This window comes from Oncorhynchus mykiss, chromosome 10, assembly GCF_057628025.1.
Source record: "Oncorhynchus mykiss isolate SJ-2025 chromosome 10, ASM5762802v1, whole genome shotgun sequence".
In the NCBI taxonomy this organism is placed as follows: Eukaryota; Metazoa; Chordata; class Actinopteri; order Salmoniformes; family Salmonidae; genus Oncorhynchus; species Oncorhynchus mykiss.
In genome coordinates this window covers 66620001-66646570 of record NC_143031.1, presented here as the reverse complement: position 1 = coordinate 66646570, position 26570 = coordinate 66620001, and the positions used below count along the sequence as shown (strand labels likewise).

Genomic DNA, 26570 nt, shown 5'->3' with positions numbered 1-26570 from the left:
GATACTTAAGAATATATAAAACCAAATACTTTTAGACTTTTACTCAAGTAGTATTTGACTGGGTGACTTTCACTTTTACTTGAGTCATTTTCTATTAAGCTATCTTTACTTTAACTCAAGTATGAGAATTGAGTACTTTTTCCACCACTGACAGTGAGACTGAAAACACAACCCAAGCCCAGAGACACCGATGCTCTCAGGTCTTTATAAAGCAATATGTTGTGTGTGTGGTGTATGTGTGTGTGTGTGTGTGTGTGTGTGTGTGTGTGTGTGTGTGTGTGTGTGTGTGTGGTGTGTGGTGTGTGGTGTGTGGTGTGTGTGGTGTGTGTGTGTGGTGTGTGGTGTGTGGTGTGTGTGTGTGTGTGTGTGTGTGTGTGTGTGTGTGTGTGTGTGTGTGTGTGTGTGTGTGTGTGGTGTGTGTGTGTGGTGTGTGTGTGTGTGTGTTTAACTATTCAAGTGGGGACATTTTGCCGGTCCCTAAAAGGAAAAATACTATTTTAGGCTTAAGGGTTAGGGTTAGGGTTTAAATTAGGGTTAGGGTTAGAATTAAGGTTAGGGTTTAGAGATTAGGTTTAAAGTTAGGGCTAGGTTAAGGTTTAGGTTTAGGGGTTAAGGAAAAAATGATTTTGAAAGGAATACATTTTCTGGTTCCTACAAGGATTATAAAACTGTATGTGTGTGTGTGTGTGTGTGTGTGTGTGTGTGTGTGTGTGTGTGTGTGTCTCACACCACACACATAGAGGACTAACCAAAATCACAAGACAAACAGTCAAACCATAATAACCTAAGTTCCTAAGTTCCTTTGTCAATAATTGTCTCAAACGTCACTGCTAAAATGTAACGATGAATACAAACAAAAAGGGTGTTGATCTAAACACCTAATACGATGACCATCCCTCCATGTCAAACAGCAAAGGATTGAATCTACACAAGGTGAATGAAAAGAAAAGACCTCGACTATAATTGTCTTTGTAGTGGGAGCGTATGATTCTAGCTGACAGCATCTCCCCCCGCCGCTAAAAGCAATCCTCAACTGTCAATCATCCGGTTGCTAAGAGACAGACTCAGATTAATACAAAGAGGATACAGTGGAGGAGAGAGGGGTGGTGGGGGGACCGGATGATATTAAAGCCGCTTCACGTACCAAGGAAAGGTTCATTTAAAACGCCCTGCCATGGTGATGTACGTCTTAACCCATCGTGTTTTTTTGGCGGTCAGAGAAAATGTAAATCTAGTAGACTTGGATGAGAAACTAACTGCTTTGAGTCTGGTGGAGAAAGATAAACGTTTCTGAATGTGTGGTGACGTACACAATTTGACTGCAGAGATGTTTCATTTTGGCTCTGCAATACGGCCATTAGCCATTCACATAGAATTACATATAGAATTTTATAGGATCTCCACGGCCATACAGTATTTGATCCTCATGTAGCCTATAGACAGACTACAGTGATGGAAATAAACACATAGACATCATGGCTGTACCATCACAGGGCTCACAGCATCACTAAGCTGTTTCCACAACAACCCAACTGGATTGCTCTGCCGCTATATGACCAACCAATCCTGTAGCACTCAGGTCTGTAGCCATAAAGTGCTTTGAAAGGCTGGTCATGGCTCACATCAACAGCATCATCCCAGAAACCCTAGACCAACTACAATTTGCATACCGCCACAACAGATCCACTGATGATGCAATCTCTATTGCACGCCACACAAACCTTTCCCACCTGTACAAAAGGAACACCTATGTGAGAATGCTGTTCATTGACTACAGCTCAGAGTTCAACACCATAGTGCCCACGAAGCTCATCAATAAGCTAAGGACCCTGGGACTAAACACCTCCCTCTGCAACTGTTTCCTGGACTTCTTGATTGGTCGCCCCCCAGGTGGTAGGGGTAGGTAACAACACATCTGCCACGCTGATCCTCAACACGGGGTCCCCTCACTGGTAAGTGTTCAGTCCCCTCCTGTACTCCCTGTTCACTTATGACTGCATGGCCAGGCACGACTGCAACACCAGCATCAAGTTTGCCGATAACACCTAAGTGGTAGGCCTGATTACCGTCAACGATGAGACAACCTATAGGGAGGAGGTCAGAGACCTGGCCATGTGGTGCCAGGACAACAGGGCAAAGGAGATGATTGTGGACTATAGGAAGACCGAGCACGCTCCAATTCTTATCGACGGGGCTGCAGTGGAACAGGTTGAGAGCGATGTGTGTCCACATCACCAACAAACTATCATGGTCCAAACACACTAAAACAGTTGTGAAGAGGGCACTACAAATTCTATTCCCCCCCAGGAGACTGAAAAGATTTGGCATGTGTCCTCAGATCCTCAAAAGGTTCTACAGCTGCACCATCGAGAGCAGACTACTGGTTGCTTCACTGGCTGGTATGGCAACTGCTCAGCCTCCGACCACAAGGCACTACAGAGGGTAGTGCGTACGGCCCAGGACATCACTGGGGCCAAGCTTCCCACCATCCAGGTCCTCTATACCAGGCGGTGTCAGAGGAAGGCCCTAAAAATTGTCAAAGACTCCAGCCACCCTAGTCATAGACTGTTCTTTCTGCTACCGCACGGCAAGCAGTACCGAAGCGCCAAGTCTAGGTCCAAAAGTCTTCTTAACAGCTTCTACCCCCAAGCCATAAGGCTCCTGAATAGCTAATCAAAGGGCTACCCAGACCCCTCTTTTACACTTCTGCTACTCTCTGTTCATTATCTATGCATGGTCACTTTAACTCTACCTACATGTACATATTACCTCAATTACCTCAACTAACCGGTGCCCCTGCACATTGACTATACCAGTAACCCTTGTATATAGCCTCGCTATTGTTATTTTATTGCTGCTGTTTAATTATTTGTTACTTTTATTATTATTCTTTTTTTACTTATCAATTTTTTACTTAACACTTTTTTCTTCTTGACTTCTTAAAGCATTGTTGTTTAGTAAGCATTTCACGGTAAAGTTTACACCTGTTGTATTTGGCCCATGTGACAAATCAGATTTGATTTGAATCCCACAACTGCTATACAAGCTAAATCCTGACAGAACTAAACAACACAGGGTAGGCAAGCTGCCATTTCACAGGAAGCTATCCCTCAAAAGCCCTTCTACATTATGTGTACTTCACTGGAAAAGTCCTGCGCCAGGCATGTCTGTCAATTAGACCATTAGGTACAGTTTATGCAGATGTAGGGTATTTCTGCTTGGCAGGAAATGCACATTTGTAGTGTATTTAAGGCTTCTAAAGTTTCCACTTTGACATTTCAGATGTGATTTGCTGTAATGAAAAATGTATCAACCTCTACATGTCACGTTTCTGACCTTAGTTCCTTTATTTTGTCTTTGTGTTAGTATGGTCAGGGCGTGAGTTGGAGTGGGCAGTCTATGTTCGTTTTTCTAGGTTGTGTTTATGTGTTTGGCCTGGTATGGTTCTCAATCAGAGGCAGGTGTCGTTCGTTGTCTCTGATTGAGAATCATACTTAGGTAGCCTTTTCCCACCTGTGTTTTGTGGGTGAATGTTTTCTGTTTAGTGTATGTCACCTTTCAGAACTGTTTCGTTTCATTCTCCGTTGTTATTTTGTTTAGTGTTCTGATGAATAAATTAACATGGACACGTACCACGCTGCATGTTGGTCCGATCTCTCCTACTCCTCCTCAGACGAGGACGACGAACGCTACACTACAAACATGTCCATTCATTATAATCCACATTATAATTCACATTTCCTGTTGCTGCAGGATTATTTTCTTGCTGTAGCAAACTGGCTCAAATGAAGATCCTACATCTGTAGCTAAACAGAGTCTGGGCTAACTGCTAACAGGACAGGAACAGGTTAAACTACGTATAAATAACTTAAAGCTATTGCTAACAATAGCATCATGGTATAAAGCACATCCTGTTTTTGGGTTGTGTCAGATTAGTGTTTTTGTCTACAATTTAGAAGCACCATTGTTCTCATCCACATAGTGTTGCTCAATTCATTTGCTGTGTGGGTAAAGTGGCCATTTTGGGCGGCTGAAAAGCAGCTCCGTCTTTTAAGTGTTGTCAAATGCATTATTCCATAGCACCATTTTCCACAGGATGACTCATGGTAAATGTATTATTCCTTCACTAGCTTTAAATCTTTGTCAGCTTATTCTAATATGCATTACCATAACCTCTCATGCTACAAAGACGGGCCAAATAAACGTTGAAATATATCCAAACCTATATGCTTTTTGGGTAAGACCTTACTTAAAGCCCACCGGTTTAATGCATTATTATTGTATCATCACTTGTTATAAGCACGCATAAACCTGGGTCTCATACTTTATGTCACTGGGATTATTAAAGCCTGTCAGGGATCAATTAGATTTAGCCGCAGGCCGATGTTTTTCTTGAGTGGATGGTCTGGGGGCCGGAACATAATTACAAATAAATTGCAGACTGCAAATTGACTGCATGACGCCCATACATATATAATATTTGACTAAAGCGTAATCATTTCAAACCTTGCTTACAAGTGTCTCTCTGTTATGCGTGGGAACACTTGGGTACAGATTTCCAACATTAAAACCACTTGGAGCTGATTTCCTGGTGTTTTTTACAGTCCTCTATGTCCAGCAATAAAAATTTGAAAATAAAAAATAAAAATGTGCTCAAAAAACGGATAATGTAACTTTGGGCTAAGTGTTGGGGATGCTACTATAATCAATGGTGGTGTACAGCGAGAGCAGAGTAAGTGATGCCCTCCAGTAACAGATACCCTGTAATCACCCCATACGTTCACTAAGCAGGGGCATGAGGGGACTGTAGCTTGTGTCATCACATCACTGTGAGAGAGGGGAAAGATAGCCGCATCCTATTCATTTCCACAGGTTGGTTCCCAACGGCATGCCAACGCATTCCAGTCTCCACATCAATAAACAATTTTATTGTAAACCTGCACAGCAAGAGGAACGCAGTCTTTCATCAAGTGGAACGTCTTTCACGCTCATATGTCTCTCTTACCTTTGAAACGCTACCTTCCATTGCTCAAAGGCTTTTAGATAGATAGTTTCACTACCACATCACCCCAGAGAGCTGACAGTAACAAAGGCTTTTAGATAGATAGTTTCACTACCACATCACCCCGAGAGCTGACAGTAACAAAGGCTTTTAGATAGATAGTTTCACTACCACGTCACCCCCGAGAGCTGACAGTAACAAAGGCTTTTAGATAGATAGTTTCACTACCACATCACCCCCGAGAGCTGACAATAACAAAGGCTTTTAGATAGATAGTTTCACTACCACATCACCCCCGAGAGCTGACAGTAACAAAGGCTTTTAGATAGATAGTTTCACTACCACGTCACCCCCGAGAGCTGACAGTAACAAAGGCTTTTAGATAGATAGTTTCACTACCACATCACCCCGAGAGCTGACAGTAACAAAGGCTTTTAGATAGATAGTTTCACTACCACGTCACCCCCGAGAGCTGACAGTAACAAAGGCTTTTAGATAGATAGTTTCACTACCACATCACCCCCGAGAGCTGACAATAACAAAGGCTTTTAGATAGATAGTTTCACTACCACGTCACCCCCGAGAGCTGACAGTAACAAAGGCTTTTAGATAGATAGTTTCACTACCACGTCACCCCCGAGAGCTGACAGTAACAAAGGCTTTTAGATAGATAGTTTCACTACCACGTCACCCCCGAGAGCTGACAGTAACAAAGGCTTTTAGATAGATAGTTTCACTACCACGTCACCCCCGAGAGCTGACAGTAACAAAGGCTTTTAGATAGATAGTTTCACTACCACATCACCCCCGAGAGCTGACAGTAACAAAGGCTTTTAGATAGATAGTTTCACTACCACATCACCCCGAGAGCTGACAGTAACAAAGGCTTTTAGATAGATAGTTTCACTACCACGTCACCCCGAGAGCTGACAGTAACAAAGGCTTTTAGATAGATAGTTTCACTACCACGTCACCCCGAGAGCTGACAGTAACAAAGGCTTTTAGATAGATAGTTTCACTACCACGTCACCCCGAGAGCTGACAGTTACAAAGGCTTTTAGATAGATAGTTTCACTACCACGTCACCCCGAGAGCTGACAGTAACAAAGGCTTTTAGATAGATAGTTTCACTACCACATCACCCCCGAGAGCTGACAGTAACAAAGGCTTTTAGATAGATAGTTTCACTACCACATCACCCCCGAGAGCTGACAGTAACAAAGGCTTTTAGATAGATAGTTTCACTACCACGTCACCCCGAGAGCTGACAGTAACAAAGCGGATCTCTCTAGCAACTGTGGTAAAGAGAATAGTCTTTGGACGAAACACCCATGGCTGGAAACAGACATCGGTGCCCGTGGCAACCCTTTACCAGTCCAACAACCCAACAGCAACCTTTCCACACGTCTTCCATAATACATGAGGTCTGTGGCTGCGATCAACCAAAAGAGGCATGAAATAAATAGAAAGGCCTATCTTTACGACGTCAGCGAGGGGTCAGAATAAAACACAGGGGTTAAGTGCCTGGGTGCTTCCCTCAAGAGCAGCAGACACAACAACAGAACCCTGACCTCTCCCTTCTGGCCCTGTACTTCATCTTAAATTCTGAATCAACAGAATTTGAACTGCCTCAGTCTGTGGACATGGTACACTCCGCTCCCTACCTCTGCAGTCATTACGCTGGGAGTCTGACAGCTGGGAACGATGTATCACTGCGACCTCATCGTGTGTCTCGCTACACCATTATCCTCTAACGAGACACATTTCGGGTTGAACGCATGCAGTTGTGGAACTGACTAGGTTTCCCCTTTCCCTTCCCTCCCTTCCCTCCCCTCCTCCCCATCATTATACTCAATCCCCCCTGGTCTCACTTTAAGCCTCCAATTCAACAACCATCTCCTAACACCAGCATGGCATTGGGGAATGACAAGAGTGTCCATGTCTGTGTCCTGCTATAGTGTTACCAACTGGGTTTGATTCATGTTCATTTGCCTTGGGGGGACAAACAGGAAGTGCTAAATGATGGTGCTGGTACTAACTGCACTGTAATTAGAGGTCATTCATTAGCCTCCGTGTCAGTACCGGCCCAGGCAGCATCGTAAACCAGGAACACTCGGCAACAGCATTAAACAAAGTGTCTTTTGATGGAGTCCATCCTGCAAGACACCGCAGCACTGCCGATGGCTCTGCTAATGAAATCAAATCACATTTTATTGGTAGTATACACATATTTACTGGCCTTCCTAGGGAGCTAGCATCTATGGTGCTTTCCTGTTCCATTGCGAAAGACTGACAATGTACAATATAGCCCGAGGGTAACACTTCACATAAGGCAAACAGGTATAATGCATTACAGTATCTATGAACGCCTCATAAGGTCTTAGTATCGTCTGATAACTGCAAAATGAAAATGAATGAACTGTTCTTAAGCTGACATGCTTTTATGATGACAACACAATGAACAGAATGAGCCATGACGAGTGGGCCGTGGCAGTTTGCTGTCTGGCTGTCTGTCTGCACACAGCGTAACAAAACAAGTCACTTGACTTCAGTAATGCTCTGCCCCATAAACAAAAGGAGAACGCCAAAAATCGATAGAAGACACAGCATCCAATTTTCACCCCGGGGACAAATTCCATTGTACATTTAAAGATGGTCCTTTTAGAACTTCTGGCATGAAAATTCAACCGTAAAAGCGATCATTGTTAAACAACGATTCTCAACACAAATATGTGGCGCAATTTAGGCTACCGGTCGCAAGGACAATGGGATGGGAAAGGACAAATCTCAGGCTAGATAATTGCTATTAGCCTGAAACACCACTGACATTGCACCAATCTATAGATTGTATTGTCTATCACTGTGCACTATCAAAGTCCAATGCCTATAACCCTGTCCAGCTAGATTGAGTATGCAGTTCTAGTATGTTCTACTGTGCTCTAGATTGACAGTACACACAGAGTAATTTACTCCAAGCTGCATGTTAAATGTGTCATAATCCGTTAATTTTTACTAAATGACAGTAGTGTTGATGTAATGTCAACAAATGACTGTATTCCTGGCTGGGTTTTGAACCCATGACCTTGGTGTCACACGTCATTTAGCCTAACACCCTAACGCCCTGGGGAACATACAGTCTGGTAGAGTAGGCTAATCAACAAAGGCCTTGAGGTAAGCAATTGTACCCATCTGAACAGAGCACAACAAAACAGTTGCTTGACTTCAATACAATTCTGCTCCAAAATACAAGCAAACAACAAAAAAATATAGAAGACTGTAAGAGAAGCCAGTTATAGCCAGTCCAGCGCTAGCCAAAGTCCGCTTTCCCAGAGACCCCAGTCAGAACACTCATCGGACGTAATCGGTGGCGTTGCCCTGGTACCTTGACCTTCCTCTCAGAACTTTAGTCACCAGGCTCCTCAAGCTGGAACAATGATAGAGCTTGTTAGCATAATTGCAGGCCGGAGAGGAGTGGAGCAGACAGAATGGAAGAGAGGGAAGCCCCGGCCGGGTCTTTCTGGCCTAAATAGACTACACAAGGACCATCCAGGCAGGAAGTTTTATGGTTCAGGTCTTATCAGTGCCAAGGCCAGGCTAGCAATCACCCTGGAGCAATGGAACACTACTCCCTGTCTGCCTCCTTCTCTCCCTGCCTCCCTCCCTCTCTCCCTGCCTGCCTCTCTCCCTCCCTGTCTGCCTCCTTCTCTCCCTGCCTATCTCCCTCTCTCCCTGCCTGCCTCTCTCCCTCCCTGTCTGCCTCCTTCTCTCCCTGCCTATCTCCCTCTCTCCCTGCCTCCCTCCCTCTCTCCCTGCCTCCCTCCCTCTCTCCCTGCCTCCCTCCCTCTCTCCCTGCCTCCCTCCCTCTCTCCCTGCCTCCCTCCCTCCCTGCCTGCCTCTCTCCCTCCCTGCCTGCCTCCTTCTCTCCCTGCCTCCCTCCCTCTCTCCCTGCCTCCCTCCCTCCCTGCCTGCCTCTCTCCCTCCCTGTCTGCCTCCTTCTCTCCCTGCCTATCTCCCTCTCTCCCTGCCTCCCTCCCTCTCTCTCTGCCTCCCTCCCTCTCTCCCTGCCTCCCTTCCTGCCTCCCTCCCTCTCTCCCTCCCTGCCTGCCTCCCTCCCTGCCTCCCTCCCTCTCTCCCTGCCTCCCTCCCTCCCTCTCTCCCTGCCTCCCTCCCTCTCTCCCTGCCTCTCTCCCTCCCTGCCTCCCTCCCTCCCTCCCTGCCTGCCTCCTTCTCTCCCTGCCTCCCTCCCTCCCTCTCTCCCTGCCTCTCTCCCTCTCTCCCTGCCTCCCTCCCTCCCTCTCTCCCTGCCTCCCTCCCTCTCTCCCTGCCTCTCTCCCTCCCTGCCTGCCTATCTCCCTCTCTCCCTGCCTCCCTCCCTCTCTCCCTGCCTGCCTCCTTCTCTGCATGACCCCCACGCCCCACTAACTGCCTCCTGGATACTAAGAGTTATAGATCACTTTCTATAGGCCAATACCAACGGGTGGGTGAAGGGGACGGTGATTTGTAGCTTATAGCTTGCACAGGTACTGTATCAAGTAGATTCAGATATCTATCTTGGAACCCACAGTCTGAGTCACAGACCCTCAAGAATGTAATAAAAGAGCCTAGACAAGCCCGAAGGTGAGTTTGTAGTCGGTAGAGTGTGAGGGATTTCTATAGAACTATATCACTGAAAACACTGGTTCAACATTTTATCCACACGCATAGAGAATGAGAGTATTTTTGTCACTGAACCTCAGTTTGAGGGGATCAGTGTCATTTCAGCAACCATTTCACAGCACAGTACACTCTCTAACTATATTTCCAGGCTCAATCACTGATGGAATCCACAGTGGACCAGTAGTCAATTATTTATGTACCGGAGTCAGTAATGTGACAACAATTGTCTCAACTCAACTGTTTGTACGAACAGAAAAAAAGCTCCACTACACTGTCCTAAATGACAAGCAACGTCCAATAACTTTACCCCAAAGTGAAGGAAGACAGCCAATTAGTCATTCAAATTGATCAACGTAAATCTATTAGCCGCGAAAATCCCACACAGCTCTGTTACACAGATCCAAGAGAGTGCTAAGGTTGGATGTTCATACATTCCTACGTTGGAGTTCTGTTGATAGCAACAGCAGCATGACGGAAGCTGTAGATGGGGGAGTGCAGCCTGGGTATTTCATTACACTCCCGCTGCGGCTTATCACGCCCAGATAAATCAATAGTGCTTCAATATTCAAACTGCCTCAGAGACTGGCTTGATTCTAATTGAATTATATTATAAGCCCTCCATTTTCCAAGCTATGAATGCTTTGCAATATGGGGAAGTGCTGTACTTCCTGATACAATCAACAAGAGATTGGAGATGGTGGAGGATGACAAGGAATAGTTTATTGAAATCAGGCAGGAGATTTTAGTCAACAAATAGCACTTTTGTCTCAACCAGTCATCACCATAACATTCAGCATCACCATCCCCATAATCACCCCCCCCCCCCCCCCCCCCCCCCCCCCCCACACACACACACACACACACACACAGTACTTCGTAATGCTCTGTATTTCTAAATCTAAGTGTTTGGGGAGACCAGATATGTTTATGTGTGTGTGTGTGTGTGTGTGTGTTTTTGTGTGTGTGTGTGTGTGCGTACAGTGATTAATGTCTGTGTAAGTGTGTGTTGCCGCGTTGATATATGGGTAGGCGGTATTTGCTTTCTCAAAAATCGACACCATTACCTTGTTAATCTCCATCCTTCCTTCTTCAAACCCACTCCCGCTATCCCTCCTGCTTTCTCCAAAACAGCATCCCTCCATCCATCAGAGAGAGAGCGAGAGAGAGCGAAAGAGCACCTCCCATCTCTCCGTCGTCACTACCATCGCTGTCGTTTTGTTTCTCCACAGCACATCTCTCCTCACCCAGCTACCTCCCTCCCTCCATCCCTCCTTCTGTCATCCCTTGCCCTCTCCCTTCAATTGTCCCTTCCCTTTGCCTGGTAAAGAGATTTGCATTGATCATTTTTTTCTGTGGGTTCGGCTATATTTGTGGTTCGCCAAGCATGCCGCAATGAAGTATAGGAGACCCGCAGCCGCATAGAGGGAGGTAGAGAGAGAGAGAGGTAGAGAGAAAGAGAGAGAGAGAGACTATCAGTATTCTGCTATCCAACACCCCAAGGCATTCATTATTATCTCAAGAAAGCAACAACTGCCTGGACAAATAGTCATAGACCCTCTTTTTTCAGCACCTGACTCTTTAGACTCTAGTATGTTAATGAACAGATGACATGCAGGGAAACAACTAATGGGAACTTCAAATGGTTCGAGTCCAGCTGTTGAAGATTTGTCCAAAGGCCGGAGCTAACACATTTCCTCCCAGAGGTGGGTGGTGCTCACTCAGAAGTAGACAACCATCTAATCCCACCAACCCCTGTTGGTAAACATAGACAGACTCTGTTGCTGTCAAACTGTGACGGGGAACATTTTGGATTTGGTCACATTGAGTACCATCGCCATATGGTTGTAGTTATTTTGGCATTGGAAGGGAGAGAGAGAGATAGAGAGACAGAGACAAAGAGAGAGAGAAGGGATCGAGAGAGAGAGAAACAGAGTTGTTAACATATGTTTCCCATGCAAATAAAGCCCATTGAATTGAATTGAATTGAGAGAGAGAGAGAGACAGAGAGAGAAGAGATAGAGAGACAGACAAAGAGAGAGAGAAAGAGAGAGAGAAGAGAGACAGAGAGAGAGACAGAGACAGAGACAGAGAGAGGGAGGATGAGAGATAGAGAGAGGATGAGAGAGAGATGGAGAGAGACAGTGAGAAAAGAAAGCTTATGGGGTCTACAAAAACAAAATGTTATGTTTACACTGCCCTGTTTTTCTTTCTCTCTCTCTCTCTCGCTCTCTCTCTCTCTCTCTCTCTCTCTCTCTCTCTCTCTCTCTATTTCAGAAGTGGGTCAGGACTAATGAGCAGCAGAACAGTTACTTAAAGATGCGCCGGGGACCACTGGAAGGACAATGACCATGGAACCTTCACTCCCTCACTCTCTCCCCTATCTTTCTCCCCCTTCTCTCTCTCTCTCTCTCTCTCTCTCTCTCTCTCTCTCTCTCTCCCCCCCCCCTCTCTCACTCCCTCTTTCTCATTCTCAATTCAACTCAAGAGGCTTTATTGGCATGGGAAACATGTTTACATTGCCAAAGCAAGTGAAATGGATAAGCAAAAGTGAAATAAACAATAAAAACAGTAAACATTACACTCACACAAGTTCCAATAGAATAAAGACATTTCAAATGTTATATTATGTCTATATACAGTGTCTTAACGATGTGCAAATAGTTTAAGTACAAAAGGGAAAATAAATAAACATACATATGGGTTGTATTTATAATGGTGTTTGTTCTTCACTGGTTGCCCTTTTCTTGTGGCAACAGGTCACAAATCTTGCTGATGTGATGCACACTGTGGTATTTCACCAAGTAGATATGGGAGTTTATCAAAATTTGATTTGTTTTCAAATTCTTTGTGGGTCTGTGTAATCTGAGGGAAATATGTGTCTCTAATATGGTCATACATTTGGCAGGAGGTTAGGAAGTGCAGCTCAGTTTCCACCTCATGGGCAGTGTGCACATAGCTGGTCTTCTCTTGAGAGCCAGGTCTGCCTACGGCGGCCTCTCTCAATAGCAAGGCTATGATCACTGAGTCTGTACATAGTCAAAGCTTTCCTTAAGTTTGGGTCAGTTACAGTGGTCAGGTATTCTGCCACTGTGTACTCTCTGTTTAGGGCCAAATAGCATTCTAGTTTGCTCTGTTTTTTTGTTAATTCTTTCCAATGTGTGAAGTAATTATCTTTTTGTTTTCTCAGGATTTGGTTGGGTCTAGTTGTGTTGCTGTCCTGGGGCTCTGTTTGTGTTTGTGAGCAGAGCCCCAGGACCAGCTTGCATAAGGGGCTCTTCTCTAGGTTCATCTCTCTGTAGGTGATGGCTTTGTTATGGAAGACTATGGCTGTCCCTCTCCCCCTCTGTCTCTCTCTCTACACTCCAACCCCAAGTGTAACCTTTTGTAACCTGTTTTTAGTGGAGGGGCAGGGGTATGTGGTTCATATGTGTAAATTGTGTATGTGAAAGCGGTGTGGGGGAGGAGAGGGAGGGGCAGGGAAGGAAGGAAGGGAAGCATCTGCTTGGGCTAAAGATGGGTCCCCATGCTTTACTCTGATTGGCTAAGAGTGTTCGTCATCTACAAAAACAGTCAAAAATATAAATTTCCATCTCCATAACAGACAACGCATTCGCATTGTTCATCCATAATGGGTAAATAGTCTTAGCTAGCGCTGCATACGTGTTCTGTTGATCCCCCTCGACAAGACAACACCTGCCCATCCTCCAGCACATTGCCGTTAAATGAGATGAATGGTACAGCAGCCAAGCACCCCGCCACTAAACAAACAACTGTTACTGAGACAAAGGGACAGGAGGACAGACAGGCGCGCTAATCTGATTTGAGCTGATTTCAGCTTAGATAGCAAAGTAGTGGCTGCATTGTTGCCATACCCGGGGAAAATCGAGAGAGTGAGAGGAGGAGGGAGGGATGGAGGGAAGTCAATTCACTTCTCTGCTGTCTCTTGTGAGCCGTCAAGACAAGCGTTCAAGCAGAAGACAAGACAATTCCCATGGACCCCCCCTCCAATCCACCACTCAACAAACAAGGGACATCCAAGCACCCGCCTCCTTCTCTCTCTCTCCCTCCATCCATCCTCCCCTCCCTCCACCTTTCAAAACAGCATCGCTCAAATCAAAATAAAACCAGCGCAATTCCAATGAACGATGATGACAATCAATAATAATGAAAAAAAATCTCCCAAAAACACTCAATAATAATCAGTAATTACAATCCATGTGTTTCTTAGTCTGCATCAGTAGCTTATTCTCTGCTTGGTAGCATCCAAATACACGTCTGTGTCAAAGAGAGAGTGTGTAACATCGGCATACAGTACATACAGTTGGAGCAGCAGCAACACAAAGGAAACATGGATAGCTCCGAGATATATATATATATATTATTTAAAGATTTTACACCGTACCTTTTGAATTCTGTCCTTCTTCCATATTCTCTTCCATTGTGTCTGGGTTTGTGTCCACTTCGATTTCAATACACAGAAATTTCACAAAGCCTCTCGGTCACAACTGTATAAAGCCTCCTCTCGGCTGGGTGTGTGTACAGTGTGAGTGTGTGTTGGGGTGTGTTTTGTCCCCTAGCTGTGAGTTGTGGCGTTGTAGCAGTGAGCAGCTCCTAGGAAAGTCCGCTCTCAGTGTTGTGCCGTCTCTCTCAGACTCTCACTCACACCCCTCCCTCGCTCCTCTCTTTCTCTCTCCGGCACTCACACCCCTCCCTCGTTCCTCTCTCTCTCTCTCTCTCTCTCTCTCTCTCTCTCTCTCTCTCTCTCTCTCTCTTTCTCTCTCCGGCACTCACACACCTCCCTCTCTTTCAGCTCTCACTCCCTTCCATTTCTCTCGGACTCTCACACCCATATCTCTCTCTCTCTCTCTCTCTCTCTCTCCCTTCCATCTCTCTCGGACTCTCACACCCGTATCTCTCTCTCTCTCAGAGCGCGGCAGCCCCTGGTCTCATTCCCTCTGTTCTTCTGAAGACGATCAATTCCTCCTGTCCATGACTAGAAACCACAACACCAGGAAGCACATAACTGTACTGGGAGAGAAAGATCAAACTCCTCTCCCCTTTAAATGTCTTAAGCATCAATATGTTTTTGGAGGAAGGGGAGTAAAGGAGAGACTGATTCCAGGAGGAATGGAAGGAGAAACTCGACTTCCCTGTGAGTTTCTTTAAATAGAAATTGGGAACAATACTGCTGAACTGGAACGACAGAATAGGAGGAATGGGCTCGCTACAAGGAGAAAGACATAAGCAGGTGTTCAGCCATAAAAACAAGGGACTGAGGGTTTGTATTAGAAGCAGGATGGTGGAAGCAGCAGCAGCCCGGCACACTGTGAGCAGATGGAGGGTTGTAAACAGCCCAACAGCCACTCTCCCTCTTACCCTCCTCTCCCACCAAACCCCCCTGTTTTTTAGAGTAAATGGAAGAGCCCGACAGTCAGCCTGTGGTTAAGTTATGCTGCACCGACTAGTGAAAGGAAGAGGATATATGTTTTTACCTTCTGATATTTAATCATGCCTTTTTTCATTCCTGTGTTGGGCTTGGATGGAAGCATGTCTGTGTTTTGCCACAAAGATATACAATGCGGGGCCTCCCGGGTGGCGCAGTGCCACCAGAGACTCTGGGTTCGAGCCCAGGCTCTGTCGCAGCCGGCCTCGACCGGGAGGTCCATGGGGCGACGCACAATTGGCCTAGCGTCGTCCGGGTTAGGGAGGGTTTGGCAGGTAGGGATATCCTTGTCTCATCGCGCACTAGCGACTCCTGTGGCGGGCGCGTACGGTGTTTCCTCCGACACATTGGTGCGGCTGGCTTCCGGGTTGGATGTGCGCTGTGTTAAGCAGTGCGGCTTGGTTGGGTTGTGTATCGGAGGACGCATGGCTTTCGACCTTCGTCTCTCCCGAGCCCGTACGGGAGTTGTAGCGATGAGACAAGACAGTAACTACTTATATTTGGATACCACGAAATTGGGGAGAAAAAGGGGGTTAAAAAAAAAAACACAAAAAAAGATATACAGTGCTATGGCTCTCGAGGAACCCTTTTCTCAATGGCAAAGAGCACGCACAATCGCAGGCGCACACACACACACGCACACACACTAGTGATAGGGGAAAATATCGATACAATTACATATTATTTTGGACAATATTATATCGATACTTTGACTCCAAGTATTGATGAGACTTCTTTGTTGTTGCTAACTAAAGGCTTTAGTCTCAGAGAAGGTTAGTCATCAGACAGGTCCCTCTAGCAAAAAAGATTGTATCTCAATGAGACAAACCTTTATAAAGGTTAAATGACAACAATTGATCACTGGTTTCACCTAGATCGATTTGAGTTGTGTATCTCCACTCTGCCTCGTTCCCCAGCACCTCAGCCAGTACTACCGAGGGCTACTGTCTGTATGAGGCACTGATTGGTAATGGTTGGCGAGTACAATCAGGGCTGGACACAGCACTAATCAGTCACACTGCTCTGGCCAACAGCCAACACACACACACACACACACACATTCAAGCATTGGCACAAAAATGAAGTACTGCGTGTTACTGCTTCGTACACACACACACACACACACACACACACACACACACACACACACACACACACACACACGCGCACATTGAGATAAGACCTGCAGACAAATCAATGATCTCTCAATCAATCAACATTAGCAATTGGCGTTAAATGATGACAATAGAACGGTGACAAAGAAACACGTTAAAGGTGACGGCACATGGTGATGAAAATGATGAAAATGCAAATTATGAATCGAGTTCATTATTAGAACACACGCAGGTGAAATAAACCATAGCCGTCTTTCACTGCTGTGTGAATCTGATCCTGTTCATTGTCTATGCTGTCAGCAGCAGTGGCACGTCCACGTAATGACAAGTGGGAGACCTGAGCACAACTCTGCTCTGGCTGCAGGAACTGAACGGAGGCAGCGGTAACCACGGCGCGCGTCGCTCTGCACGCAGTGGCAGGTACAACAGCCTAGCAACGACAGCACGAGCCGCACGCCTGGCGACGGCGGTGAGATGTGATGTGGCGGCCGCCCCCCGAGATGAAAATGACTGGCTGCAGTCAGCGAGGTCATTAACAATGTAGCAGCTATAGAAGTGAGGCCCTTTCATGGCTACTAGATAGGAGCGAAGACGACTCTTTCTCAATTTATCTTTCCTTGCATCGTCTCTCCTCGCCTCCTTCTCCAAATGCTTTGGAGGAGAAAGTCCTCCAATACAATTGAGAAGGAAGAGAGGAGATAGAATGCAAGGGATCACAGAATGACAAATTGAGATTGAGCCGCAGACTCCAGAGAAAAGCAGTGCAGCTGATAATAATTGTGTGCAAGTAGTGCCAGAGCAGAGTTTATCTGGGCAGAGGAGTGAGAAGTGACCCTGCATCAGGTGTGGTCTGAGGGGAGTGTAGAGCTCACGTTGATGAAAGACACTGTAGATAGGAATACGGAGTGGATGTGGAATCAGATACGGTTGGGCTTGGGCTGACAGCTGATAGAAGATCTCAGGACTGAATCAGATACGGTTGGGCTTGGGCTGACAGCTGATAGAAGATCTCAGGACTGAATCAGATACGGTTGGGCTTGGGCTGACAGCTGATAGAAGATCTCAGGACTGAATCAGATACGGTTGGGCTTGGGCTGACAGCTGATAGAAGATCTCAGGACTGAATCAGATACGGTTGGGCTTGGGCTGACAGCTGATAGAAGATCTCAGGACTGAATCAGATACGGTTGGGCTTGGGCTGACAGCTGATAGAATATCTCAGGACTGAATCAGATACGGTTGGGCTTGGGCTGACAGCTGATAGAAGATCTCAGGACTGAATCAGATACGGTTGGGCTTGGGCTGACAGCTGACTGAAGATCTCAGGACTGAATCAGATACGGTTGGGCTTGGGCTGACAGCTGATAGAAGATCTCAGGACTGAATCAGATACGGTTGGGCTTGGGCTGACAGCTGATAGAAGATCTCAGGACTGAATCAGATACGGTTGGGCTTGGGCTGACAGCTGATAGAAGATCTCAGGACTGAATCAGATACGGTTGGGCTTGGGCTGACAGCTGATAGAAGATCTCAGGACTGAATCAGATACGGTTGGGCTTGGGCTGACAGCTGATAGAAGATCTCAGGACTGAATCAGATACGGTTGGGCTTGGGCTGACAGCTGATAGAAGATCTCAGGACTGAATCAGATACGGTTGGGCTTGGGCTGACAGTTGATAGAAGATCTCAGGACTGAATCAGATACGGTTGGGCTTGGGCTGACAGCTGACTGAAGATCTCAGGACTGAATCAGATACGGTTGGGCTTGGGCTGACAGCTGATAGAAGATCTCAGGACTGAATCAGATACGGTTGGGCTTGGGCTGACAGCTGATAGAAGATCTCAGGACTGAATCAGATACGGTTGGGCTTGGGCTGACAGCTGATAGAAGATCTCAGGACTGAATCAGATCGTCCAGATGCACAAGGCAGATACTCTAGACGTATAAGAGATAGAAGAACGATACTGAATGAAATACTGATACTACAGATACTACAGATCTGGAAGTAAGCCATGTGCTTTTGTGTAGAATTCAAGTGACAGGAATGTAGGTCTACTGCGCCAATGAACAACGACAGATGAAAACATTTTTTTTTTTAGTGACACTCACAGTGCAAAACTTTTAGTTATTTTTCCTTTGCTACTTATACTATGAACCAGCCACTTATCTGGCCATTACTATGTTATTAATGTCTCTAATCTCAGCTTCTCGCGCACACTGTGTCACACCCTGGTCAAAGTATTTTGTGTTTATCTTTATTTATTTGGTCAGGCCAGGGTGTGGCATGGGTTTTTGTATGTGGTGTGTATTTATGGGGATTGTAGCTAGTGGGGTGTTCTAGCTAAGTCTATGGCTGTCTGAAGTGGTTCTCAATCAGAGGCAGGTGTTTATCGTTGTCTCTGATTGGGAACCATATTTAGGCAGCCATATTCTTTGAGTTTGTCGTGGGTGATTGTCCTTTTTGTCCTTTGTGTTAGTTTGCACCAGTTTAGGCTGTTTCGGTTTTCATTACGTTTATTATTTTGCACTGTTTGTATTTAGATTCGTGTTGCTATAGTCAATAAACATGGATCGTAATCTACACGCCGCATTTTGGTCCGACTCTCCTTCTCACGAAGAAAACCGTTACAGAATCACCCACCACAAAGGGACCAAGCAGCGTGTCAACAGGCAGGAACAGCCCAAAGTGGAGTACAGTATGGACTATACTTCTTGGGAGGAGATAGACAGGTGGGCGGTCGACCCAGGGAGAGTGCCGGAGCCCGCCTGGGATTCGATGGAGCAGTGCGCGGAAGGATATAGGAGAATGGAGTTTGCGAAGCAAGCAATGCGGCGCGGACGGAGGCCCCATAGTCAGCCCCAAAAATTTCTTGGGGGGGGGCTCAGGGAGAGTGTGGCAGAGTCAGGAGCCAGACCTGAGCCAACTCTCCCTGTTTATCGTGAGGAGCCAAGGAGGAGACCAGAGCCGGTGTTGGAGGTGAGCGAAACAGAGACTGTGAAGGAGTTAATGGGGAAATTGGAGGAGAGAGAAATGAGGGAGTTGCTGTGTTGGTGTTTTAAACATGGAATTCGCCCGACGGAGCATGTCGGGGATTTGATGGCACCTGGGTCAGCGCTCCATACTCGTCCTGAGGTGCGTGTTAGTCGGCTGGTGAAGATGGTGCCAGTCTCACGTACCAGGCCTCCTGTGCACCTCCCTAGCCTTGCACGTCCTGTGCCAGCACCGCTCTCAAGATCTCCAGTACGCCTTCACGGTCTAACCCATCCTGTGCCTACTCCACACCCCAGCCCTCCGGTAGCAGCTCCCCGCACCAGGCTTCCTGTGCGTGTCCTCGGCCCAGTACCACCAGTGCCAGCACCACGCATCAGGCCTACAGTGCGCCTCGCCTGTCCAGCGCTGTCGGAGCCCTCCTCCTCTCCAGCGCTGTCGGAGTCTCCCGCCTGTTTAGCGCTGTTAGAGCCTTCCTTCTCTACAGCGCTGCCGGAGTCTCCCGCCTGTTCAGAACTGCCAGTTAGCATAGAACTGCCAGTTAGCATAGAGCTGCCAGTTAGCATAGAGCTGCCAGTTAGCATAGAGCTGCCAGTTAGCATAGAGCTGCCAGTTAGCATAGAGCTGCCAGTTAGCATAGAGCTGCCAGTTAGCATAGAGCTGCCAGTTAGCAAGGAGCTGCCAGTTAGCAAGGAGCTGCCAGTTAGCAAGGAGCTGCCAGTTAGCAAGGAGCTGCCAGTCTGCATAGAGCTGCCAGTCTGCATGGAGCTGCCAGTCTGCAAGGAGCCGCCAGAGCTGCCTGTCTGCAGGATGCCGCCAAAGCTGCCAGTCTGCAAGGAGCCGCCAGAGCTGCCAGTCTGCAAGGAGCCGCCAGAGCTGCCAGTCTGCATGGAGCAGCCAGGGCCGCCAGTCAGCATGGAGCAGCCAGGGCCGGCAGTCAGCATGGAGCAGCCAGGGCCGCCAGTCAGCATGGAGCAGCCAGTCAGCATGGAGCAGCCAGTCAGCATGGAGCAGCCAGTCAGCATGGAGCAGCCAGAGCAGCCAGTCAGCATGGAGCAGCCAGAGCTGCCAGTCAGCATGGAGCAGCCAGTCAGCATGGAGCAGCCAGAGCTGCCAGTCAGCATGGAGCAGCCAGTCAGCATGGAGCAGCCAGAGCTGCCAGTCGACCAGACTCTTCCAGAGCTGCCAGTCGACCAGACTCTTCCAGAGCTGCCAGTCGACCAGACTCTTCCAGAGCTGCCAGTCGACCAGACTCTTCCAGAGCTGCCAGTCGACCAGACTCTTCCAGAGCTGCCAGTCGACCAGACTCTTCCAGATCTGCCAGTCGACCAGACTCTTCCAGATCTGCCAGTCGACCAGACTCTTCCAGATCTGCCAGTCGACCAGACTCTTCCAGATCTGCCAGTCGACCAGACTCTTCCAGATCTGCCAGTCGACCAGACTCTTCCAGAGCTGCCAGTCGACCAGACTCTTCCAGAGCTGCCAGTCGACCAGACTCTTCCAGATCTGCCAGTCGACCAGACTCTTCCAGATCTGCCAGTCGACCAGACTCTTCCAGATCTGCCAGTCGACCAGACTCTTCCAGATCTGCCAGTCGACCAGACTCTTCCAGATCTGCCAGTCGACCAGACTCTTCCAGATCTGCCAGTCGACCAGACTCTTCCAGATCTGCCAGTCGACCAGACTCTTCCAGATCTGCCAGTCAGCCAGGATCTGCCGAAACCACCAGCCAGCCAGGTAGATTCATCAACCTGCCTGAGCTTCCTCTCACTCCTGAGCTTCCTCTCACTCCTGAGCTTCCCCTCAGTCCCGAGCTGCCTCAGTCCCGAGCTGCCCCTCAGTCCCGATCTGCTCCTCAGTCCAGTGGGGTTCTGGGTGAGGACTACTAGGCCATGGTCGGCTGCGAGGGTGGACTATCCAGGGACGCGAGGAGAAGGGACTAAGACATTGATTGAGTGGGGTCCACGTCCCGCGCCGGAGCCGCCACCATGGACAGACGCCCACCCGGACCCTCCCTATTGTTTTGAGGTGCGTTCGGGAGTCCGCACCTTAGGGGGGGGGGTTCTGTCACACCCTGGTCAAAGTATTTTGTGTTTATCTTTATTTATTTGGTCAGGCCAGGGTGTGGCATGGGTTTTTGTATGTGGTGTGTATTTATGGGGATTGTAGCTAGTGGGGTGTTCTAGCTAAGTCTATGGCTGTCTGAAGTGGTTCTCAATCAGAGGCAGGTGTTTATCGTTGTCTCTGATTGGGAACCATATTTAGGCAGCCATATTCTTTGAGTTTGTCGTGGGTGATTGTCCTTTTTGTCCTTTGTGTTAGTTTGCACCAGTTTAGGCTGTTTCGGTTTTCATTACGTTTATTATTTTGCACTGTTTGTATTTAGATTCGTGTTGCTATAGTCAATAAACATGGATCGTAATCTACACGCCGCATTTTGGTCCGACTCTCCTTCTCACGAAGAAAACCGTTACACACTGATCAGACTAAAATGGCTAAAATGGCAGAGAGGTTGAGTTTCTGAGAACCTAGGGCCAGGATGGATGACTCATACCAAAGGTCTGGAGGTAGACACTACACACACTACTGATTCTGTATCAAAAATAGGTTGAATACAAAAAAAGTAACCAAGCAGTATAGTTCTGAACAAGACAGTGTTCCAACGACAAAACAATCCAATCTTCTCTACCATACAAGTTGTAATTTTCTCAAGAGACACATTACTGAAACCAAGACACAGACTCAACATACTGATAGCCTAGAATATGTCATGTAATCATTCTGAATATATGCCATACAGATTAATTATGAATTCATAATTTGGTTAATTGTACATTATTGAACATTGCTTACCTCTAGGACCTAGGTTATTAAATAGCAGCATAATTGTTGTTTTAAATGAGGGCTGTAGAAGGTTGACAAACAGTACTATGCAGAGACTGTATTGGCTCTAACATGGGTGGAAGACTTCTATGTACAGTTGAATAGTTGTGAGTATGTATGTTACTATGTACCTTAGGACTAATAGTTGTGAGTATGTATGTTACTATGTACTTTAGGACTAATAGTTGTGAGTATGTATGTTACTATGTACTTTAGGACTAATAGTTGTGAGTATGTATGTTACTATGTACCTTAGGACTAATAGTTGTGAGTATGTATGTTACTATGTACTTTAGGACTAATAGTTGTGAGTATGTATGTTACTATGTACCTTAGGACTAATAGTTGTGAGTATGTATGTTACTATGTATTTCAGGATCAATAGTTGTGAGTATGTATGTTACTATGTACCTTAGGACTAATAGTTGTGAGTATGTATGTTACTATGTATTTCAGGATCTCTAGTTGTGAGTATGTATGTTACTATGTACTTTAGGACTAATAGTTGTGAGTATGTATGTTACTATGTACTTTAGGACTACTAGTTTTGAGTATGTATGTTACTATGTACTTTAGGACTACTAGTTTTGAGTATGTATGTTACTATGTACTTTAGGACTATAAATTGTGAGTCTGTATGTTACTATGTACTTTAGGACTACTAGTTTTGAGTATGTATGTTACTATGTACTTTAGGACTATAAATTGTGAGTATGTATGTTACTATGTACTTTAGGACTACTAGTTTTGAGTATGTATGTTACTATGTACTTTAGGACTATAAATTGTGAGTATGTATGTTACTATGTACTTTAGGACTATAAATTGTGAGTATGTATGTTACTATGTACTTTAGGACTATAAATTGTGAGTATGTATGTTACTATGTACTTTAGGACTATAAATTGTGAGTATGTGTGTTACTATGTACTTTAGGACTAATAGTTTTGAGTATGTATGTTACTATGTACTTTAGGACTATAAATTGTGAGTGTGTATGTTACTATGTACTTTAGGACTAATAGTTGTGAGTATGTATTTTACTATGTACTTTAGGACTAGTAAATTGTGAGTATGTATGTTACTATGTACTTTAGGACTAATAGTTGTGAGTATGTATGTTACTATGTACTTTAGGACTAATAGTTGTGAGTATGTATGTTACTATGTACTTTAGGACTAATAGTTGTGAGTATGTATGTTACTATGTACTTTAGGACTATAAATTGTGAGTATGTATGTTACTATGTACTTTAGGACTATAAATTGTGAGTATGTATGTTACTATGTACTTTAGGACTATAAATTGTGAGTATGTATGTTACTATGTACTTTAGGACTACTAGTTTTGAGTATGTATGTTACTATGTACTTTAGGACTAATAGTTGTGAGTATGTATGTTACTATGTACTTTAGGACTAATAGTTGTGAGTATGTATGTTACTATGTACTTTAGGACTAATAGTTGTGAGTATGTATGTTACTATGTACTTTAGGACTAATAGTTGTGAGTATGTATGTTACTATGTATTTTAGGACTATAAATTGTGAGTATGTATGTTACTATGTACTTTAGGACTAATAGTTTTGAGTATGTATGTTACTATGTACATTAGGACTATAAATTGTGAGTATGTATGTTACTATGTACTTTAGGACTATAAATTGTGAGTATGTATGTCAGCAGCTGATATCTGCTTTCATAAAATAATTTCCCCAACAGTCACCAACTCTAGGAATCAAACAGATGGTGTGTGTGTGTGTGTGTGTGTGTGTGTGTGTGTTCATTTTAGCCCTTATGTGTATTTGTTGTCATACAATAAAGGTTCAACCACTTTGAAGACCATTGTATGTCCTACATCAGCCTCTCTGACTGAACATATAGAGTAGGCTTAGATGACCATCTAGTTTGGTTCTATGAAATCCAGGACAGGCTACATTAGACCTGGGGTTTGACCCCACATGTGGATCTGCTGTCATCTCTGCCCACCCAGTGGCTATGGATCTGCCTGGCTCTTTGTGTGTGTGTGTGTGTGTGTGTGTGTGTGTGTGTGTGTAGCCTAGTCTAATAGTATATTTGGATGCTTTGTATTGATCCTGAAAGCAACCAGGTGGTGTGATGGTTGTTGTGGGCATATCGCTCTGCTTGCTCTGCTACCGACTTCCTATCTCCTAGACACACCACTTCAATCACGCCGTCTCTTTCCAGACTGATGCACCTTCTTGAATCTATTACAGGCTACAAAAAACATATATCATATATCATATATCTAAACATTTCATAGAGGAATGTGTCTTCATCTAAGCACTCCCCCCTCCAATTGCAGCAGAGAGAGAGAGAGAGAGAGAGAGAGAGAGAGAGAGAGAGAGAGAGAGAGAGAGAGAGAAAACCAAAAGCCCCCATAGGATTCCCCTAGCAGAGGCGGTTCATTGCTCAAACGGATTGCTGGGAGCAGAGGAGTGTTGAAGTGACAGAATCGGGACTGCCGACCTGCGTAGCCTCTCCATTATAGAGAGACTGTGGTGCACAGACTAGAGCTAGCACCCCACAGAAAACACAGGCTCAGAGAGACAGACATTTTAGATTCCACAAGCTATTTCCATTGTAAACAACTGGTGGTAGATTCTGTGTATGTGTTTATGTGTGGGGAAACACAGGCTCACAACATATGGGGCCTGTTCAGGGGGGTGAAATGTTTAGGAGTGTTCTGATAAAAATACATTGTGTGTAGAACAGGAATGACTGTCTACGTAGAACAGAATGCAATGTACCTAATCAGTCAGCTCTGGACATTCCATTTCTATCTTCACTCTGAGGATTTTATTTTGAACGTCCTGGACATTTCAGCAAACCGAATGAACAACTTGCTAATGTTGCTAGTTTACATGAGAGCGGAAACTATTAACACAAATCTGCAAGCTATTCACAAGCACGGAAGTGTGTATGTTTACATATTAAGACACACACCTTTGGTTGATATGATGAAAATCCTGGCGATGCTTCAAAACCATCCGTGAACATAAGAAACTCACCGAATGAATAAACAAAGCATATTCTCTACGATTTTCAGTAAGACATTTTGTCAGAAGTATCGCGACTTGTTCTTTAACAGAGAAGGAAGTCAGAGGGCTGTTCATTTCACTTTCAAGACGGCAGATGAAAGATTTCTCCAGTGGTGCCGGGTTGTACTCGTCAGCTCGAGCCGACACATATATCTGACTACAGTACATGCAGTGAAATGAATATGTGTGTGAGGGCAAAGGCACTGATTTATTCACAGACCAGACAAAGCCATGTCACATGATAGCATGAAGGACGCCAAAGGTAGTGGACACTGTCTCCTACTGAGTCTTCACAGTAGCACAGAGGAGGCTGGTGGGAGGAGCTATAGGAGGACAGGCTCATTGTCATGGCTGGAACAGAGTTAAACATATGTTTGATTTGCTTGCTACCATAAAATGCATTCCATTCCAGCCTGCTCTGCAGTAGCAGTGACATATTATCTGGGTTATATGCATATTTACAGTATGGGTATAACAGGTACTACAAAAGGCTTATTTGTTTAAGTGAATTAACACAAACACCACAATAACTATAAATGCTAACCTAAACAAAATCATTAAAACATGGAATTTGCATTTAAATAGCATCCCTCATCTACTGTATGTATAAGTGTATCTCACAGCCACTATGAATTGGGTATTCCCATCAGCACTAGCCTAAAGAAAAGGAGGACGGATGGGGGGATTCTCCTCTTCTCTAATATACGGTATACTTGTGTGACCTACATACAATGGATTGTGCACCGGCTGAATCTACCTTGGATACTAATCAGCCTGGCTTGGTGTGTGCAAGATAGCCTGGTTAAACCAGACTGAATGCTGCACTCAATGAGGAGGGTGGCGCTCTCTAGTAACGGTAATGATTACCAATATCATCGACGTGTGTGTGTGTGCGTGCGTGTGCGTGTGTTTGTGTGCGTGTTTATGCGTGTGTGTGCGTGTGTGTTTTTGAGTGTGTGTGTTTTTGCGTGTGTGTCTGCGTGTGTGTGTGTGTGTGTGTACACACGGCTGATAGTGAATAATATAGAGGAAGATGAAACATCCAAGTCATGTGTTACATATGATCCTGTCTATTGACCGACTTGATGAGAAGATGAGCTGTTATTTTTGTCAGCAGACGATGTAGAAGATGATGAGACAGCTGATTGACTAGTGTGTGTGTGTGTGTGTGTGTGTGTGTGTGTGTGTGTGTGTGTGTGTGTGTGTGTGTGTGTGTGTGTGCTACTCGTGATGTGTTGCTTCACTCAGTGACGGAGGGGGCGATAGTGCTTTTGCCCGCTGCTTCCTGCTTACTGCTCACTAAAGTCTTGCGTAATTGGTCAGATGCTGGAATAAATTCTGGGTCCATACGTGACCCGGAACGACCCGGAACGAACAGGCCGAATGTCCCCTCCCCTTCCGAAATTCCAAACACCTA

At 45.6% G+C, this 26570-nt stretch overlaps 1 protein-coding gene across 4 annotated transcripts in view; it reads right to left on the bottom strand.

The window, feature by feature from the left end:
- Positions 1 to 26570, bottom strand: part of LOC110534487 (neuronal membrane glycoprotein M6-a) — an 86019-nt gene that overhangs the window by 44661 nt on the left and 14788 nt on the right. Inside the window, exon 1 of one of the 4 annotated variants that reach the window (XM_036933617.2) lies at positions 14061 to 14688. The exons of 2 other annotated variants lie outside the window; for them this stretch is intronic. In XM_036933617.2, coding sequence (XP_036789512.1) covers positions 14061 to 14097 — 37 coding nt within the window. In that variant the 5' untranslated portion in view covers positions 14098 to 14688. Of the gene's footprint in view, positions 1 to 14060; positions 14689 to 26570 lie in introns of those variants that run through there. One more of the 4 variants, XM_036933619.2, reaches the window with a different exon arrangement.